At 41.1% G+C, this 21,550-nt stretch overlaps 1 protein-coding gene across 2 annotated transcripts in view; it reads left to right on the top strand.

The window, feature by feature from the left end:
* The window catches only part of BMP2K (BMP2 inducible kinase), a 157,009-nt gene that overhangs the window by 89,858 nt on the left and 45,601 nt on the right, over positions 1-21,550 (top strand). For both annotated transcript variants that reach the window (XM_062198614.1, XM_062198613.1), the window contains exons 8-10: positions 8,914-9,017; positions 10,779-10,858; positions 16,514-16,674. In XM_062198614.1, coding sequence (XP_062054598.1) covers positions 8,914-9,017; positions 10,779-10,858; positions 16,514-16,674 — 345 coding nt within the window. The remainder of the gene's footprint in view (positions 1-8,913; positions 9,018-10,778; positions 10,859-16,513; positions 16,675-21,550) is intronic.

Here is a 21,550-nt window from a genome sequence, read left to right as displayed (position 1 = left end):
CAAGTGAGCTGTTATCCATTGGTTCACTCCGCAAATGCCTATAATATTTGGGGCTGGGTCAGGTGAAGTTGGGGGTAGGAACTGTATCCAGGTCTTCGGCATGGATGCCAGGGACCGACTACTTGAGTCATCACCTGCTATCTCCCAGAATCTCTATTAGCAGGAAGCTAGATGCAGGAGCAGAGCCAGGACTCAAACCCAGCCACTCCAATGTGGATGCAGGCATACCAACCAGTGTTTTAACTAGTAGGTAGGCCAAATGTTCACCCTTATCATGGCATATTTATAATGCCACTTAGTGTTTTAGTTATGATTGGACATAATGTTAGCTGTTATATTTGGTTTTATTTCAACTCCACAGAGTAAGATATGTGGGGCATATGTGTCTGATATGTAAGCTTCTATAATGATCTCTGGTAGCTTAACGGAATAACAAATTAATGCTTGAATATTTATGGTTGGAAAATTAGGGTGATGTTTCCTTTTTCAAGTAAATTATTAAAATGTATCTGTAGGTCACCAAGTTTGGGGAAGAAAAAAAGTGTCTCTATGGAAGGACAAAAAAATTCAACAAATTTTAAGCAGGGAAATTCTTTTGAGACTTCTGTTTAAAGCATTTTCCTTTTAAATTCATTCAGCTGTTAGACTTGAAATACCGACTTTTGTGTAGACCCAGGCATGGATCCATTGTTTTGTGTAACTTGAATGGTAACTACTTTATTTGATTTTTGGCTTGGGTCCTTGATTAAATCCTAGTATGACTTGGCTGCTACTATAGCAGTAACAGCAGCTCCTTTAGCTGCTATTTTTGTTGGAATATGCAGCAATGTTGTACTTTTCTACATTATTAGAATAAACATAATTAATTCAGCAGCCTTACATAAATGTTTCTTACCCAGAATTGTCTGATAGCTCAGTAGGAAATACTGTGTTGGTTTAATCATATCCTTCTTTCAATGCTGAGACTATTTTGTGTTCTCAGCTTGGATTGATGGTGTTTGTGTCAGTAGAAAGATTTACACAGTTAAGTTGAGCAAAAAAATATCCATTTATTTCTGTGTAGTAAATGTTTTTAGAACTTGATTTTATCTTTGTGGTAGAATCAGGGTCAGTGGTAATGGTCTTGTGATGATTCACATAACATTAAAGTTGAGTAAGCAAGGGTGTGCTTTTGTTTTTAGACTTAATCACGTGACACCACTTTTGGCTGAAATGGACATACATTTCCCTTAATCTGCTCCTCTCCAAGGGCATATTTTAATTTGATAGTACGGTATTTTACCTTAACTCTTACAAAAATTGTTAACATTTATGGGGTGCCGTGTTATGTTTTAATATGTGTGTACATCGTTAATGTTCAAATCAATTGAACTATTTCTGTCTCTACAAATAGGTATCATTTCTTTTGGTGTTAACATTCAAAACTTCTAACTTTTTTTTAAACATTGGTGTATTTATTTGAAAGTCAGTTACACAGAGAGAGGAGAGGCAGAGAGAGAGAGAGAGAGAGAGAGAGAGAGAGAGAGAGAGAGAGAAAGAGAGGTCTTCCATCTGATGGTTCACTCCCCAATTGCCTGCAATGGCCGGAGTTGTGCCAATCCAAAGCCAGGAGCCAGGAGCTTCCTCTGGGTCTCCCACACTGGTGCAGGGGCCCAAGGACCTGGGCCATCCTCCACTGCTTTCCCAGGCCATAGCAGAGAGCTGGATTGGAAGTGGAGCAGCCGGGACTTGAACCAGTACCCATATGGGATGCCAGCACTTCAGGCTAGGACATTAACTTGCTGCGCCACAGCGCCGGCCCCTTATGTATTTATTTGAAAGTCAGAGTTACACAGAGAGAGGAGAGGCAGAGAGAGAGAGAGGTCTTCCATCTGCTGGTTCACTGCCCATTTGGCTGCAATGGCCGGAGCTGTGCCAATCTGAAGCCAGGAGCTTCTTCCTGGTTTCCTACGTGGGTGCAGGGCCCAAGGAATTAGGCCATCTTCTACTGCTTTCCCAGGCCATAGCAGAGAGCTGGATTGGAAGAGGAGCAGCCGGGACTAGAACCCGTGCCCATATAGGATGCTGGCGCTTCAGGCCAGGGCTTTAACCCATTGCACCACAGCGCTGGCCCCATATTAATTTACTTTTCTACTGGCAGTGGGCAAGGGTTCCACTTTCTCCACATCCTTGCCGGAGTTTGTTGTCTCTTGTCTGTTGCGAACAGCCAGTGTAACTGGAATGAGGTGGTTTCTCACTGCATTTCCTTGAAGATGAACATTTTTCAAGTACTTATTTGGCCATTGGTATGTCTTGCTTTGAAGAAAGTTTAGATTTATTACCTATTCTTAATATTTTTTGCTATTGAGTTATTTGATATATAATTTCCAAATATTTTCCTCTATTCTTCAGATTATCTCTCTTTTTTTTTAAAGATTTTATTTATTTATTTGAGAGGTAGAGTTACAGAGAGTGAGAAGGAGAGACAGAGAGAAAGGTCTTCCTTCTGTTGGTTCACTCCCCAGGTGGCTGCAATGGCCGGAGCTGTACCGATCCAAAGCCAGGAGCCAGGAGTTTCTTCCCAGTCTCCCATGTGGGTGCAGGGGCACAAGGACTTGGGCCATCTTCTGCTGCTTTCCCAGGCCACAGCAAAGAGCTGGATGGGAAGAGTAGCAGCCAGGATTAGAACCAGTGCCCATATGGGATGCCTGTGCTGCAGGCGCCAAGGAGCCTGCCCCTAGATTGTCTCTTCAGCTTGATCGTTTCCTTTGTTGTGCAGAAGCTGTTTAGTAAAATTCCACTTGTCTGTTTTTGCTTTTGTTTCCTATGCTGTTGGGATCTGATCTAACACATGTTTGCCCTTCCAGTGTCCTGAAGTGTTCTTAGTGTGTTTTCTTCAGTAGTTTCAAAGTTTCAGGTCTTACATGTAGGGCTTTAATCCATTTAGAGCTGATTTTACTACACAGGGAGAAAGATAGGGGCTTAGTTTCATTCCTCTGCATGTGGATATCCAGTTTTTCCAGCACTGATTATTGAGGAGACTGTCCTTTCTCTAGTGTTTGTTGTGGATGATTTGGCTGTAAATGTGTAAGTTGGCTTAAAGGGTCTTAGTTCTGTGGCATTGGTCTTTGTCACTATTTTTATTCTGATACCATGCTGTTATAATTATTGTAATTTTGTAGTGTTTTTTAAAATCAGTGTAATGCTTATTGCTTTTTTTTTTTTTTGCTCAGGAATACTTTGGCTGGAGCCTTGTTTGATTCTATATTAATTTTAGGATTATTCTAATTTTGCGAAAAATGTAATGGGCATTTTCATAAGGATTGCATTGAATGTGGTGATAATTCTGGGCAGTGTGGGCATTTTTAATAATACGGAGCCTTCCATAAATGCATATGAAATGTATTATCATTTTTATGTTCTTTTCAGTGTCTTTTACCAGCGTTAGGTGAAGTGGGTTTTTTAAATTATGAAGTAGGAGTTAATAAAACCCTGAACATGAGTTAATTATTGTAGGTGGCTTTGGACTAACTACTTTAAAACTGAGGTTGTCATTGATTGAAATGACCCAATGTTTAGTTGTGTTAAAGCTGATATCTCTGTCTTCAAGATTATATCATTTATGGCTGGTGCCGTGGCTCACTAGGCTAATCCTCTGCCTGTGGCGCTGGCACCCCGGGTTCTAGTCCCGATTGGGGCGCCAGATTTTGTCCCGGTTGCTCCTCTTCCAGTCCAGCTCTTTGCTGTGGCCCAGGAAGGCAGTGGAGGATGGCCCAAGTGCTTGGGCCCTGCACCTGTGTGCGAGACCAGGAAGAAGCACCTGGCTCCTGGCTTCGGATCTGTGCAGCGCGAAGGCCGTAGTGGCCATTTGGGGGGTGAACCAACAGAAGGAAGGCCTTTCTCTCTGTCTCTCTCTCTCACTGTCTAACTTTATCTGTAAAAAAAAAAAAAAGATTACATCATTTAGGACTCTAGGGATACATTTTGCAATCCATTACCAAGATGTCTTTTTTCTTTTGTAATGGCTATTAGTATTCAATTTCAGAATACTCAAAGAAAAAAAGCAGTTGTATTTTTGCCAATTGGTGTTTGGTGTGATTGCTAGTGTTTTCATACTTTGAATTTAGAGCAAAATTGGAGATGGGCATAGGAGCTCATGTGATGCAGCAGTTAACCTTATTATAGGTTGAATATCTCTAATCTGGAAAGTGAAATTTGAAATCCTCCAAAATTCAGAACTCTTTTAGTACCAACATGATGCCACATGTAGAAAATTTCATATCCGACCTCATGTGTAAAATTACTTTGGGCTCTGTGTATATATGGAACATAAATGAGTTTCATGTTTAGACGTGGTCCCACTTCTTAAGAAATCTCAGCATATGTATGAAAACAAAAACAAATCTGAAACCGTTTGGGTCTCAGATATTTTTGGTGAGGGATATTCAACCTCCTGGTAAAGGAGAATGCAGAATGAAATTAGCATGTGAAGCTAGATAGGCCTGTTATTCCGTACTGAGCCCCGCCTTCACTCTTACTGAGTGAAGCAGTGCTGGGAAACCAGCGTTCTTTCGCAGAAGAAAGCCACTTGCCAAAAGCAGTTTAGCAGAGAACCTGTATGTTTGGCAAGTAAGTGGTTCTGAAAGAAGGAGCGGCAGAGATTGGTGAATGGATGCACTTAATTCTTTTTTCTAGTCCAACAGTTAAATTAGATAAATCATTGTCTTTCACGTGGGGAAGAATTGAGTTACAGGGTTAGAGGTGATGTATGGCAATATACTAGGACAATAGTTTCAAACTTTATTATTGTCATTATTATTTAAGATGTATTTATTTTGAAAACCAGAGTTAGAGGGAGAGAGAGGAAGAGATCTTCCATCTGCTGCCCTCCACCTCCACCCCAGATGACCACAATGGCTGGTGCTGGACCAGACCCAGATCCAGAGCCAGGAGCTTTATTTGGGTCCCCCATGTGGGTGGCAGAGGCTAAACACTTGGGCCATTTTCTGCTGCTTTTCTCAGGCCACCAGTAGTGAGCTGGATTGGAAGTAGAGCTGCTGGGACATGAACCTATGCCTATAAGGGATTCTGGCATTGCAGGCTTTGGCTTAACCTGCTATGCCAAAACACTGGCCTCAATATTGTTTTTTCTTAGTTTTATTTGAGAAGGGGCCAGAGAGCGAAAAAGAGTGCATCCCCATTCCCTAGTTCACTCTACAAAAGCCTGTAGTGGCTAGGGCTGAGCTAAGCCAAAGCTGGGAGCCAGGTGCTCTATCCATTTCTCCCACCTGAGTGGTAGGAACCCAGGTTCTTGAGTTATGATTGCTACGTCCTGAGTGGCATTAGCAGGAATCAGGAACAGAGTCAAAACTCAAATCCAGGCAATCTGATTTGGGTTGCAGGTGTCCTGAACAGTTTCTTAACATCTAGACCAAATGCCTGCCCCATCAGACTTTTTTTTTTATTGTGATCCAGTTTAAATCATACATTTTGGTATGAGCTACTGCAGCTGCTGCTGCTACTGCTGCTACTACTACACACACACAGTTCATGGAATACTGCTTATGCTTACCACATTAATACACTCCAATATTTTCTAATCTACTTCATTACAGAAGATACTAGTCATGACCTTATATGTTGGTTTTCTATCACGGAAGTTGGGATCCTTACAGTTAGATAAACTAAATTGGTTTTAGCAGGAGTACTGTCATATATGTGAACAGGAACCAGAACCTTTTACTTCTTTATAAAATAATGTCAATTCTACCTCAAACCTGACTAGTTGATCGTTGGAAGCTGTGGTCTTGTTCTTAACTTGAGAGAAAATTACCTGTATCAACATTGCTTAGGACATAAAATCTCAAATCTGTTCATTTCTCCCGTACTTCTCAACTACTGTGAAAGAAAAACTGTGTAGAATTGCCTGAAGGATCTTTGTGCTCTATATTTTTAAAAAAGTTTTTGTTTGAGCTAGGCCACTCGGGAGGTGTATTCTTTTTTTTTTTTTTAATTTATTTTTTTTTATTTGAAAGAGTTACAGAGAAAGAGATAGAGATAGAGAGATCTTCCGTCTGCTGGTTCACTCCCCAGATGGCCACAACGGCGGGAGTTGCACTGATCTGAAGCTGGGAGCCAGGAGCTTCTTCCCGGTCTCCCACGTGGGTACAGGGGCCCAAGGACTTGGGCCATCTTCTACTGTTTTCGCAGGCCATAGCAGAGAGCTGGATCAGAAGAGAAGCAGCTGGGACTAGAATGCTGGCTCTTCAGGTCAGGGCTTTAACCTGCTATGCCATAGCACCGGCCCTGGGAAGTGTATTCTTGTACTATACCGTTCTCTACCCCTGTGGAACGGCTCTTGCTGAACTTGTTAGGTGTCACTCCAGAAGGCCCCTCTGAAAGAGTGTGAGACAGGACCTTGTATCCCTCAGTGGAATTCTTGACTGATGTCTCACTCTGTGTCAGCCATCTTTGGAAAGACTCGAGGGTGAATTCGCTCTGCTTTTTAGGATTAAGAATTGTGTGTTTTCCTTAGCACTGTTTTGTTTTGGACACAGTGGTTCATGCAATGTATCACGTTGCCCTATTTATTATGACAGCTAGAAAGTAGAGAGCTCAAATTTGGGCCTGCATTTAGCAGCAAATCATCCAGTTTCTTTACTGACCTCATTATCTTGTTCGCTTCACCCTCCTTACTTCTCTGTTAGTCCTAAATTTCTCTTACCTTTAAAAGACTCTGTTTTATCTACCACTTCAAGTCCCTAAAGAAAGACTATTTGTAATAGCTACTCTTGAAATTGGATTTAAAACCAAATAAATTTGTTGGACTAGAAGACTATGATCATAAATTTGTGAATTTGATAGATTTTTTTGTGATTTGATTGGCTTTTAAAATTATGAATACTTTTGTTAAAAAGCACGATTAAATTTATTTGAGTAAATTAATTTTTATGCTGCTGTTACTTTTAAAATGTGTGTATCGAGATAAAACATGATTTATTTTGGGTAATTAAATAAATAGACCTTGGTAAGTTGCTGAAATCTTTTCTGGGATGAAGTTGAATACAAAGTAGTTAATACTAGAATTAAAATGTTTTTTTTGTTATTTCAACATAACCATGAGGATAAAATGATAAAAATCTTAGTGATGTGCTTTCATTTTAAATATATGAAATTGAGTTACATGGAGGGCTTTTATATTGTTAAAACTGAGAATGGGGCCGGCGCCGTGGCTCCACAGGCTAATCCTCCGCCTTGCGGCGCTGGCACACCGGGTTCTAGCTTCGGTCGGGGAGCCGGTTCTGTCCCAGTTGCCCCTCTTCCAGGCCAGCTCTCTGCTGTGGCCAGGGAGTGCAGTGGAGGATGGCCCAAGTGCTTGGGCCCTGCACCCCATGGGAGACCAGGAGAAGCACCTGGCTCCTGCCTTTGGATCAGCGTGGTGCGCCGGCAGCAGCGCACCGGCTGCGGTGGCTATTGGAGGGTGAACCAACGGCAAAGAAAGACCTTTCTCTCTGTCTCTCTCTCACTGTCCACTCTGCCTGTCAAAAATTAAACAGGCCAGCGCCGCGGCTCACTAGGCTAATCCTCCGCCTTGCGGCGCCGGCACACCGGGTTCTAGTCCCGGTCGGGGCACCGATCCTGTCCCGGTTGCCCCTCTTCCAGGCCAGCTCTCTGCTGTGGCCAGGGAGTGCAGTGGAGGATGGCCCAGGTGCTTGGGCCCTGCACCCCATGGGAGACCAGGAGAAGCACCTGGCTCCTGCCATCGGATCGGCGCGGTGCGCCGGCTGCAGCGTGCCTACCGCGGCGGCCATTGGAGGGTGAACCAACGGCAAAAGGAAGACCTTTCTCTCTGTCTCTCTCTCACTGTCCACTCTGCCTGTCAAAAAAAAAAAAAAAAAAAAAAAAATTAAAAAAAAAATGAAACAAACTGAGAATGGGATCTCACAAGTAAATCCCCATGTTTCTTGAACTCAGTATCATTTGCCACACAACTGTGTTTTTAGTAAAAATAAGCTTAATGTGTCATTGTAAACGTTACGTATTTGTTGTTTAAAATATTACATCAATTTGAAGGAAAAATATATTTTGATTTATAATTATGTTAGCCATTTATATGCTTAGAACTGCACATTATGTTATTAGCAAACTTCAAGATGATCTAATGCTATAAACTATATTTCAAATAGTTTAAAAATAATTTAAGCATGAGAACTTAATGAAACAGAGTTAGACATGGCGTTGTCTTAGGACAATATGAATTTTTTATTGTAAAATTGAGTGTAAATAACTACGTTCTTGAGAAATTTTGAATTAGATGTTCAGGAAGAAATAGGTAAGTGGCATTTCAAGCAATGCTATAAGATTAGTGTGAAATCTGTTTATAATGTACAAACTCTATGCATATTTTTGGTCATGATGTGAATGACAGGTTAAGGTACAGAACTGGAGCAGGTATCATGAGCACCAGCATGGGGAAAAAGTAGGTTTTTGGAAAACTGTAATGCCAGTCTTGTCAAGCTTTGTTAAATATATTACAATGTGTACAGCTTAGCTTTTTGTTCACTGATTCAGGGTCATTTAAAGATTAATAAAAGCATATTAGATAATAGTTAAACTTATTTTGAATTCCCTCCTCATCCACCACCACCTTGAAACTTTCTTGAATAATTTTCTATTCACTAAACTTTAGTTTTGGTTTTTATCAGTTTCATATGAGAGTAATCAGTTACTTCTGGTACAGAACTATTATTTAGTTTGGGTTAATCTTCTTAACCCAAGCAGTTTCTGTATTTTCCATAAACATTAATAAAGTTTGCTGGAATATCACTGGTCTTAGAATGGAACAGAAAGAAAAAAGTTTTATCCCTATAGCATTTCCTAAGTTGCATCTCTATGTTCACTAAAACTTCTTAACATTTTGATCTATTTTTGTAGGATTCATGCTTGAACCAGATCCAGAACGTAGACCGGATATTTTTCAGGTGTCATATTTTGCATTTAAATTTGCCAAAAAGGATTGTCCAGTCTCCAACATCAATGTAAGTAGTTTTCCCAGTACTGTATGAATTTAAATTTCGTTTTATCATGTGTGGATTTATGAACTTTGAGAGTTACCTGTTCCATGGCAAGTGGTCTGCTAGCATGTTTACAGTTATGTTTTTGGTGTAAAACCACACTTCTCAGACTGTGTGCACTGAGGCACCTTGGAGAGCTATAGCAGACTCCGGGATCGCTGCATATTTTACGTTTTCGAGGGAACCATAGTGACATCTGTCTGACTCAGCACAGGCTACGTTTATTAAGTTGTTTGGGTTAAAACATTTAATAAACAGGATTATTCGCTTTTGTTTTTCCCAGAAGATGTCATGAAAAATTATGCTAAATGCTCTGTTACCTGAGAGTCTTTGGGAAGCTTGGTGTAAAGAGCACATGCATCATAAATGGAGAGCCCTGGCTTTCATTCTGTCTTTTTTTTTTTTTTTTTTTTTTTTGACAGGCAGAGTGGACAGTGAGAGAGAGAGAGAAAGAGAGAAAGGTCTTCCTTTTGCCGTTGGTTCACCCTCCAATGGCCGCCGCGGTAGCGTGCTGCGGCCGGCGCACCGCGCTGTTCCGATAGCAGGAGCCAGGTGCTTCTCCTGGTCTCCCATGGGGTGCAGAGCCCAAGCACTTGGGCCATCCTCCACTGCACTCCCTGGCCACAGCAGAGAGCTGGCCTGGAAGAGGGGCAACCGGGACAGGATCGGTGCCCCAACCGGGACTAGAACCCGGTGTGCCGGCGCCGCAAGGCAGAGGATTAGCCTGTTGAGCCACGGCGCCGGCCTTCATTCTGTCTTATGAGTGACTGATTTTAAATCTTTGGGGGAGGTTACTAATATCCATGTCCTTTTTCTATAAAGTGAGGATAGTAGTGATAAGAATTATAGCTGATAAATGTAAAACCCAGTGCCAAGTCCATCACCATTGCTCAGTTGGCAATAGCTAACAGCATGCAAAGGCTCTGAGTTGTGTTTGCTGCTGCATAGTGCACCTCACTACTTCAGATGAACTGTGTATGGCAAGTCTTTGCTAATTTTAATCGCTGTTAAATATTCATAGATAATCATCAGTGATTTTAAGCCATTCTCAGTATTGTAAAGATCATTCTGGCTTAATTTGTTTTCATAGGGTTTCCTTTAAGTAGAATGTATAATCTATGTCACCAAGAAAAAGGGAGGAATGTGTGGTACTTTTCTATTTTATTTTTGAGTCCTTAGCATATATATGAAATATTTTCTCTGTCAAAACTGAAAGTTACACAGTCCTACCATCCTAATAATGATAGTAGCTTTTGCATTATTTGACATTTGACTGGCTCTTTAGTTTTTTATTCAGTGTTTGGAGTACCTGCTATGAGCCAAACATTGGGCGTAAACCAACGAGTAAGGTCTTCCATCATCAGTGCTAGGGAAATTATCTATAATATTTAGAAAAGCACTTTATGCCTTGGTTTGCTTCTTTTGCCAAGGTGCAGTGTAGTCGGTGATTTACAAGTGTAATACACTCTTTTTAACCAAGATTTACCCATTCATAAAGTGTATGAAGTGATAGTCTACTTATTTTCCAAGGATTTCCATGAAAAATGAAAGTGACATTTATGTAATATGTAGTGTTACTATCAAATTAGTTCTGGCAAATATAAATCAATTATTTGTAAGAATCTGTTGTGAAAGTAGTTCCTTTATAAGTTTTTTTTAAAGCCTTCTGCAATTCAAATAGAAACTAAAATGAAAAGTTCACCCTCACTTTTTTTTCCTCCCAAGAATTCTCCTATTCCTTCAGCTCTTCCTGAACCGATGACTGCTAGTGAAGCCGCTGCTAGGAAAAGCCAAATAAAAGCCAGGTAGGCCGAGCTGTCCTGACATTGCAAAGGCATTTCTGAAAAAAAGGTGATACTTCTTGTTTTAATCCTAGCAGTGTCATTAGTTCAATATCATCATCCACAAAAAATGCTGTGTTGCTTATTTCATGTGGTTTAGTTTTGATGGCAGATGTGAAAGAAACTTTTTTAAATGAATTTTTATGAGTTTGTAGGTTTACCATCCATCCCGTTTGAACTGCTCACTCTCAGCAATAAAGGAGTGATTGTTTCCTGGTGATGGTATAGTGGATCTTCATGGGGGGTTGGCCTTTTCAGCATATGGCAACTTAAATTTAGGAAATTTTGTTTCACAGCTAATACGCTTATTTTGTAAATTTTAGGAAGAGAAAATAGTTATTACAGACTTTTTGTAGTTTGTAACAACTAGTACAAGTGTAGATCAGAATGTTCGTGGAAAATTGAATAAAAAGGCTTATTTTGGTACAAAAATATTGAAATTCATAATAGTATTTTCAAAATTTTTAGATTTAGTTGTTTATTTGAGAGGTAGAGTTACAGAGAGAGGGAGAGACATAGAGAGAGGTCTTCCATTCATTGGTTCGCTCTCCAAATGGGCGTAACAGCCGGAGCTGAGCCAATCCGAAACCAGCAGCCAGGAACTTTTTCTGGGTCTCCCACGTGGGTGCAGGGGCCCAAGCCCCTGGACCTTCTTCCACTGCTTTTCCAGGCCATAGCAGAGAGCTGGTTCAGAAGAGGAGCAGGCAGGACTGGAACTGATGCCCATATGGGATGCAGGCACTGCAGGCAGAGGCTTAGCCATAGCGCTGGTCCATACAGTGTTTTAGTAACATGTATTTCTATGAACTTTTTGAAAAGCTCTCATTTATGGGATTTAAAAGCTTTTTGTATAATAAAAAACTTACCTTTTAATTCTATTACCTATGAACTTTTAAAAGCACCTTTGTATTTTTTAAGACTGGTTAAGAAATATTTTAAAATATTATCTTCATAGTTTATTGCATTATTAGCTTTAAAATATATTATGTAGGCTCAGAGGCTGAGACCTGATATGTTAATGATTGATCTTTTTCCTTTTTTAAAAACTGTACCAGTTGATAAGGAGGACTGTATTGTAGATATTAGGTATAACTTTTGTGTTTGGGAAGATTCCTCTGTCATAGCTATTTGGTATTATATCTTATTCAGTGTTTTGTTTGACATAAAAGACAAAAAAAGTACTTGTCATATACCTTTAATGTGCAAGATATAGCTACTGGAAATTCAAAGAAAAAGCAGCAGTGCACATTCCAGTTGGCAAGTAAATGTTAGAGCTTGACAGACTTGACACAGCTTCTGAGGGTGAGGAGGAGGGCAGGACGGAGCAGGGAGGAGGGAGCACAGGAAAGGCTTCAGTGGAGGCAGCCCGCTGGGCTCTCCCTTGACGGATGACTCATCACTGGGAAGGCTGGGCCCTGAGCTCTAGCAGGAAGGCCATCCGGGTAGCAGAGTGGCCCTGGTGCGTCAACAAGGCTGGAGCACAAGACGAGTTGGGGGTGAAGCCCGAGAAGCAGGTGAATGCCAGTCAGGAGCTACTCTACTTATAAATAATGTCCTGCTGAGAAATGTGTACCTTCTGATCAATTCTTTTTTGTACTCGGTAGTTTGATGTGTTGTAATTGATCTGTTATTTAGAAATTGTTAAAATATCCTTTGTGAATGGCTTCCTTTTACAAAGAATATGGGGGGCTGCAGTAGCGCAGTGGGCTAAGCTGCTATCTGCTGTGGGTAGCAGTTTGTGGCCTGGCTGGCAGCTCCACTTCTGATCCAGCTCCCTGTTAATGCCCCTGAGAGGGCAGCGGCCCAGAAGCTTGGACCCCTGCCACCCATGTGAGAGACCTGGATGGAGTTCTAGGCTCTTGGCTTCTGTGTGGCTCAGTCCTGGCGATTGTAGCCATTTGGGGAATGTACCAGCAGATGGAAGATCTCCCTCTCTCTTCCCCTCTCTGTAACTCTGCCTTTCAAATTAATTAATAATTATTAAATAGATAAAAAGAATAGGAAATCACTCTAGAAATATCTACATTCACTTGAATTTCAAATGCTATCTTGAGGAAGAGACAAAGAAGTGAAGCTGTATCTGACTCCCAGTACTCCAGCATGGTCATCAGTCTTCCTCACTTATGTCATAGCTTTAATTAGCAACTGCTGTTTCAGTTGAGGGCTAATTATGAATTATTATAGCTCTTGTCAGTTAGGTTTTACTATGATATGTGTTTTTAAAGGAATTTATTAATAATTAAATTTTTAACAAAGAAGTTATAGATTAAAAAAAACATGAATCAACTGAGCAAGAATGATTTGAGTGTCTTTTCACCATGACACAAGTTATAGTTAAACAGTTACAAGCAGATGGAATAGTACAATGAAAATTCACAGTACTGGGGTTAAGTGTTTACCCTAGCAGTTAAGATACCAGGTAAGGTGTCCGTGTCCCACATCAGAATGCCAGGATTTGAATTCTGGTTGTGGCTCTTGACTTCTGCTTCCTGCTTATGCAGACCCTGAGAGGCAGTGGTGATGGCTGAAGTAACTGAGTTCTTCCTACCCTCGTGTTAGATCTGGATTGACTTCCTGGATCATGGTGTCAGTCTGGCCCAGCCTTGGCATTTGCAGAATAAAAATCAGCAGATAGGAGCTCTCTCTTACTTTCACTTTCTCTCTTTGTTTCTCTCTCATATTAAAGAAAAATAAAAAAACCCAGTGCTTATTTATATATGTCAAATATATTATGTATATTTAAAAATTAAATTCCTTTTTGCATATTGGTAATATGGGTTTACTCTTTATTAGTATCAATGAAGAACGTGGAAAAATTTAAATGTGTACGGAATTTAATATCCGCAGATTGTTAGGTGTCTCTTCATGTAAAAGGCATGATGGGGACTGGGTCTGTCAATAGCTGGTTGCATCACTCATGTTTCCAGAGCTCTTACGGATGTTACCTGCCTGCTGTGCGTTGTCAGCGCCTCGTCAGTGCTTCTCAGCAGCCCCTTCACCATCTCACACTGTATCCGCCCTTGGGTCTGTGAAGCCTTTGTACTTGCCTGGCAGGTGTCTTGGGGATCTCTCTCCTTGCACAGGAAACCAGTGCAGAGTTTGACAGGAGAAAAGTCTCCGTTTTAGGAAGATTGTTGAGGTGATAGTGAGGAAGCGGAGGAAACTGCTCTGGGACTGTTGTAGGCAGATGAGGCAGCGCAGCAGTGCACATGCAGTACGTACGTCCTTCCCTTCATTTCTGTCACTTTTATGTCTTCTCTCTGCTAATCTGCCAAGGTATTGTCTTCCTCTTCCTTCACAGATCATGATCTAATGAAATTATAATCATTTAAAATTTTTAATCTCCAGTTCTACCTGAAGCCTTCTTTAGCCATTAGGTTAAAGGTGGAACTAGTCCTCTGAAATTCTTGACAGCACTAGTTTGACACCTGTTATTTCCCATCTTATATTTTGTTAAATTTTCACCATTCTCTACTGTTTCCTTAGGTGTATTGTAAACTCTTGGAAGACATTGTGGTGCAGTGTTTTACTGGAAATCAGTAATTATCTACAGAGATTGGTACATTGGAAAATAAGTTGAAGACATTAGATTGAACACTTTCTGCAGACTTTTTATTTTTTTAAAAGATTTATTTATTTATTTGAAACAGTTACAGAGAGAGAGAGAGAGAGAAAGGTCTTCCATCCACTGGTTCACTCCCCAAATGGTTGCAGCGGCTGGAGCTGGGCCTTTACAAAGCCAAGAACCAGGAGACTCCTCAGGGTCTCCCATGCAGGTACAGGGACCCAAGCACTTGGGCCATCCTCCACTGCTTTCCCAGCCACAGCAGAGAACTGTATCGGAAGTGGAGCAGCCAGAACTTGAACCGGCACCCGTATGGGATGCTGGCACTGCAGGCAGTGGCCTTACCTGCGAGGCCACAGTGCCAGCCCCTCTGCAGACTTTCAAAATGCTATTCAGAACGTTTGCTGTTCTCATGTGTGTTGTTTTAAGTTTAGATCAGAAACAAGTCAAAGTCAAGGGTGATCTACACTAGCCACTTGCTAAAGAATACAGAGTTAAACAGAGAGAGTGCATAAATAAATTACTTGCACTGAGAGGGGGTACAGCATTGATTGGACTTAGTGCCATGCCTGTAGTTTGAATTGAGTAAATACTTGATTATCATTAAAATGAGATAAAATTGATTATATGTATACACATACACACATGTATATATGATCAATTTTCATACGATTTGTACCATATCCTTCTCACCTAAAAGGTGTCACATTTAGAAAATAGCACATACACATGTAATGTATTTTTGGTATCATTTCCCCTTCTTCTTGAAAAGATAGTTGTTAACAGGGCTCCCTCTTGTGGTTCCTGAGGGGTTAGGAAAGAACTATAGATTCCGGCAGTGGGCTTGTTCATAATGCAGCAGATGTGTGCATGAAATAATCACGTGTGCAAAAGTTAAAGTATTAAGTCACTTGAAAATGTGGTGAGGGAACTTAGTAAATCTTGCTGGAAAGTGAACATTTGACCCTACTCAAAAGTATTTGAGTTTTTGTACTGATTTTATAGAAAGCAAAGTTGATGGATAGGTATGTTTAGATTTTACATGACTTTTTTTTTTTTTTTCTGAAAAAGAAAGGCAAATATCTCAGTCTTCTAAGACTTATATACTGTTTCTTGCTTTTACAAATGTGTTTAGTACTTGACCACCTGCATCTGGTGCCTATGCTAAGCTCTAGTTGGCAGGATTTCATATAATTTCCATTTGGTGTTTCAAGTAAAGCAAATCTGAAAATTCAAGAGGTTGAATATGAGCAGGTAGCACTTACTGCTAAAATTTTTGACTCCTTTTGTTTTAAAATCCCTGAGGTGCATTCTTTTCTTTTTATTTCTTGAGTCTCAACCAATAGAGATTATTTTCTTATGTTTTCTGTTTTTATTTCTCTGACTAGTTCAGAGAGTTGGCTGTCAGTTTTGTTCAAATCCTTATGGGAAGGTATCTGTCTGTTCCCCTTCAATCTCATTTCATCTCCTTAAAAGTATTCTTTTCTCTGGCAGCTTCAGTGACAGATTGTCAATGGCAGTGTACCATCTTAAAGGAAAATTAGTTTTCTTTCCTTTCTTCCTTAAATATTTAGTTTTTAATAAGATTTGTTTATTTGAAAGGCAGAGTTGGGGGGGGAGAGTGAGAGAGAGAGAGAAAGGTCTTCCATCTGCTGGTTCATTCCCTAAATGGCCACAGTGGCCAGAGCTGGGCTAGCCTGAAGCCAGGAGCCAGGAGCTTCATCCATGTCTCCCACCTGGGTGCAGGGGCCCAAGCACGTGGGCCATCTTTCGCTGCTTTCCCAGGTATATTAGCAGGGAGCTGGATTGGAAGTGGAGCAGCTGGGACTAGAACTGGCATCCATATGGGATGCTGGCATCACAGGGAGGGGCTATGCCACAGTATTGGTCCCAGATATGTAATTCTTGAGAGTGACACTTGGAAGGAAGCCAAGAAGACTAATGTGATGTTCAGTAATCATTGGATCAACTGAAATACTAGTAGATGTTATTGAACAAATGGTATATTAAAAATAATCCAAATATTTGAAATGAATTGTATTCTTGTCTTGTAGAATAACAGATACCATTGGACCAACAGAAACCTCAATTGCACCTAGACAAAGACCAAAGGCCAACTCCGCTACTGCCACTCCCAGTGTGCTGACCATTCAAAGTTCAGCAACACCTGTTAAAGTCCCAGTTCCTGGTGAATTCGCTAACCACAGACCAAAAGGTAATACAGTCCTGCAAACTCTGTTCCCTTTATAGTGAACATAGAAAAACCTTATATAGTTTCATTTTCTTAGGGCTATAAATTACTGGCAAACTTATGATACAAAGCGTTAAGACACTTTATTGTGATGCCTCATAAACCTGTTTCCCTAAAGTTGTAGGCAAAGGAAGTTACTGTCAATACAAAGGTGTAATAGAAAAACTCAGCTTGTTTTGATTCTATAGATGCCACTTTATTCTTAGAGCCATCAGCTAGTAGATCTTGAGGGATGTAGAAAATTCTGTGTTGCACTGGAAAAATTCAAGATGAAGCTGTAGCTGTAGAAGGTGATACGTCCTCAGGCCTTTGGTGAAAGAGTCTGTCTTGAACCATGTAGACATTTACAAGATAAAGAACTTGTCTTCTCATTTGATTTTGAGACAAGTTATTTTTCTAATCTAAAATGTCAAGTGTTATGGCACAGTATGGTACTTAATTCTTAATATTCTAGAGGAAACTTGATTCTCTCAAGGATCTGGCAGTATAATCTGAAGATCCCTCTCAAGGAAATCTCGATTTGTACTTTATTTTGTGACAAATCTTTCTTGTTTTAATATTGAAATGTTTTCATTTAGGTTATGCCAATGGTTAAGAGTCCACACTTTGAGTCTCATCAGTGTGGTTTGAGAAAATTTCCTCCATTTTTCAGTGATATATCTTACAAAACTACTGGTCCCTCTCTTATAGGATTGTAGAGAGGGTTAAATGATAGCTTAATGTAGTGCCTGATGGATCATAAGCCCTTCAGGATTTTAACTATTATGTACTAAAGTATATGGTCAGGGAAGATAAATGTGTATTTTATCTGGCATATTGCTACATTACATATGTAGTAATCAGGTATGCCTGTTTGAAGGGTATTCCATGGAAAAGAGAACATAACAGGAATTTCAAGTAATTTGTGTTTAATTCCCGTTTTACCATTTCCAACCTCACTTTTCTCTTCTGTATAATGAAAATAATGATTTTTTTTTCGGTTTTGAGGAGTAAATGGCAGTGTGTCTGGCATCTAGAAAATTCTGTCTCAAGTAACTATTCAGTGTTAGTTTCTCTGTTTCTGCCTTTTGGATTGGGGGTTCTTGTACTTTTCTTGTATCAGTGCCTCCCAACCAAAGACCACCAGGAAATAGGCTTGTAGTTGAATGTGTTAGGTTCATAATTCCCAGACTGTGGGGGTAAGATGGAAATTGAAAAGGCTTGCTAAAGGATTTGGGCTTGAGTAACTTGAGGGTGGCTTTACGGAAATTGGGTTTTGCTCTGTATTGGATATTAGCAAAAGCGAGGGCATGATAGGATCAGGTCTCTAAATAAATCTTAACCTGAAGGAGGGAGGCTAAGGGTTCTATTGTAAAGAAGCAGCATTCAGGCACGTGAGGTAGGGCAGGGGATGCTGGATCATTTCTGTGGTTTGGCCAGTGTTCACGATTTTGTCTGTTTTCAGACAGGGTTACGGAGTGGTCTTGACTCTTGGCATTCAGAGTGGTCTTGTCTGAGGTTGGTTCTGTGTGAAACTGCTCAGCAAGAATGCCCCCAGGCCTAGCCATGAGTGACAGGCCTGTTCCTGTGTCAGGGCTGCTTGCTCTTTTCTTTCTTTCTTTCTTTCTTTTTTTTTTTTTTTTTTGACAGGCAGAGTGGACAGTGAGAGAGAGAGTCAGAGAGAAAGGTCTTCCTTTTTGCTGTTGGTTCACCCTCCAATGGCCGCCGCGCTGCGGCTGGCGCACCGCGCTGTTCTGCTGTTCTGAAGGCAGGAGCCAGGTGCTTATCCTGGTCTCCCATGGGGTGCAGGGCCCAAGCACTTGGGCCATCCTCCACTGCACTCCCTGGCCACAGCAGAGAGCTGGCCTGGAAGAGGGGCGATCGGGACTAGAACCTGGGGTGCTGGCGCAGCAAGGCGGAGGATTAGCCTGTTGAGCCACGGCGCCAGTTACTCTTTTTTTTTTCTTACATGGTTCCAGCTTAAGTTGGAAAAATTATACACCCACCCCTCCTTGTATTTTTAACATCTCTCTCCTTTCCCTTTGAGTTAACCAGCATCCAGAAGTTTAGTGTGCACCCTCCTAGCCCTCTTTTATATTCTTTTTTTTTTTTTTTTAAATTTAAAGATTTATTTGTTTGAAAGGCAGAGAGAGAGAGAGAGAAAGAACAGAGAGAGATCTTCCGTGCACTGGTTCACTTAACAAATGGCTACAAGGTCTGGGTCCTGGCAGCCAGGAGTCTAGAATTCCATCCGAATCTCTCATGTGAGTGTCAGGGTCCAAGCATTTGGGCCATCTTCCTCTGCTTTCCCAGGTGCATTATCAGAGAGCTGGATTGAAAACAAAGCTGCCATGAATAGAACCTATGCCCTCATAGGGATGCCGCCATTGGAAGCAGTGGCATCAAACCGCTGCACCACCACACTGGTTCTTCATTTTCTTGCATGTGTCTATACAGATATGAATAATTGTGGTTGTCTTTAACATAAGTCATTCATATTCTACTTTTTTGATTTTTTTTTTTTTTTTTTTTGCTTAGTATATTTTGGAAAGCTTTGATTAGCAGAGCATATAGATCAACTGTGTAGTTTTAGTAGATCTTTATACTGTGAATATATCTTATGTAACTAGGTTTTTCTGATATTTGCTATTATTAATAGTTTTGTCATGGACATTTAAAAAAAGATCTAATTTGAAAGAGAGAGAGGGAAAGAGAAAGATGGATAGCTAGGTCTTCCATCTACTAGTTCACTCTCTGATTGGCTGTAATGGTCGGGGCTGGGCCATGCCTGAAGCCCGGAACTAGGAACTCCATCCGTGTCTCTCACATAGGTGGCAAGGGCCCAAGTCTTTAGGCCATCTTATGCTGCCATCTCAGGCTCATTAGCAGGGAGCTGGATAGGAAGCTGGGCAACTGAGATTTGAGTGGGTACTCATATAGTATGCCACAGTCACAGGCAGTGGCTTGACCTGTGCCTCAGTGTTCCTGCAGCCTGGAGCCAGGAGTTCCACCCAGGTTTCACATATGGGTGACAGAAAACCAAGAGCCTGAGCCGCAGCTGCTCTACTTCCAATCCAGTCCCTGGTAATGTGCCTGGGAAAGCAGTGGAAGATGACCCAGATACTTGGGACCCTGCCACCTATGTGGGAGACCCAGATAAAGCTCCTGGCTCCAGGCTTCAGCCTGGCCCAGCCCTGGCCATTGTGGCCACTTTGGGAGTGAACTAGTAGATGGAAGATCTCTCTTTTCTCTTACTCTCTCCCTCTGTAACTCTGCCTTTCAAATAAAGTAAGTCTTAAAAAATGAGGTCTATATTAGGTCAAGCCTAATTTTGTATTTAGATCTCTGTTCTTATTTTTATTTGATCTTTGGGTGAATTCATTTCTCATGCTTAGTTTTATCATTTACAAAAGGGAGAATAATAGTATGAATAATTGTGATGTACTTGAAAGCATTCTTTTATGTGAAATTGCTGTGATGTTGATTGAGGGTGTTCTGGTGCTCTTTGATTATGGCTGGAGCACCGAAGAGCTCTCTCCTTTGCCTGGTGACACTAAAGCAAAGTCAGAGTTGGTTAGGTGGGGCGTAGGGCTCATCAGTCATAACCTAGTACTGCTGTGCTGGAGATTGGGCTCTGGCAGTGAACACGGCTCGGCTAGACATCAAGACCCTGAGTAATAAGTGGATAATCAGGGAATGACCTGACTCTCTCACACTTAAATATAGAGTTATGTCTGTGTGGTAGAATTGTTATTTTCATTTTCTTCCTTGTATTTTTATAAATATTCCTGAGAATAATTAAAATGGGCATGTATCTTTTTTTTTTTTTTTTAATAATTAGAAGAATTAGAAATAGTTATGGGACCTGTGCTATGTTGTAGGAGGTTAAGGCTCTGCCTGTGGCACCAGCATCCCATATGGGTGCCAGTTTGAGTTCCAGCTGCTCTGCTTCTGATCCAACTCCCTGCTGATGGCCTTGGAAAGCAGCAGAAGATGGCCCGAGTGTTTGGGCCCCTGTACCCATGTGAGAGACTCAGAAGAAGCTCCTGGCTCCTGGCTCTGGATTGGCCCAGCTCTGTAGCCATTGTAGCCATTCAGGGAGTAAACCAGCAGTTGGAAGATCTCTTTCTCTCTCTTACTCTCTCTCTCTAACTCTACCTTTCAAATAAATAAAATAAATATATTTTAAAAAAATAGTTATAAAACTTTTCATAGAGCTATTAGTACTTAGGCCTGGGAGATTTGAAACTGTTTATTTATTTATTTATTTATTTATTTTTAACAGGCAGAGTGGATAGTGAGAGAGAGAGACAGAGAGGTTTTCCTTTACCATTGGTTCACCCTCCAATGGCTGCTGCAGCTGGCACACCGCGCTGATCCGAAGCCAGGAGCCAGGTGCTTCTCCTGGTCTCCCATGCGGGTGCAGGGCCCAAGCACCTGGGCCATCCTCCACTGCGCTCCCGGGCCACAGCAGAGAGCTGGCCTGGAAGAGGGGCAACCGGGACAGAATCCGGTGCCCTGACCGGGACTAGAACCTGGGGTGCCGGCGCCGCAGGTGGAGGATTAGCCTATTGAGCATGGCGCCAGCCCTGAAACTGTTGATATCAGTGACGAAGTTCCTTCTCTCTCTCTTTGCACAGTTCATCCACTTCTTCCCTCACCCCTAATAAGGAGTAGTTGTATTTTAAATTAGGAATAGTTTTGGAAGACTATAGAAATTATACTGTATTTAGTCTCATCTTTTCTGATATTGTTTATATCTTTTTGACTAATTTCAAAAGTTTATTGGATTTTCCAAGAGTAACAAGTGGATTCTAAATATCCATTTAAGAGGTTGTGTTAATGGACTCACTGCAGTGTG

The sequence above is a fragment of the Lepus europaeus genome, chromosome 8, assembly GCF_033115175.1.
Source record: "Lepus europaeus isolate LE1 chromosome 8, mLepTim1.pri, whole genome shotgun sequence".
Classification (NCBI taxonomy): Eukaryota; Metazoa; Chordata; class Mammalia; order Lagomorpha; family Leporidae; genus Lepus; species Lepus europaeus.
Note: the sequence above shows the minus strand (reverse complement) of the source record. Positions and strands in the feature narration are given on the sequence as shown.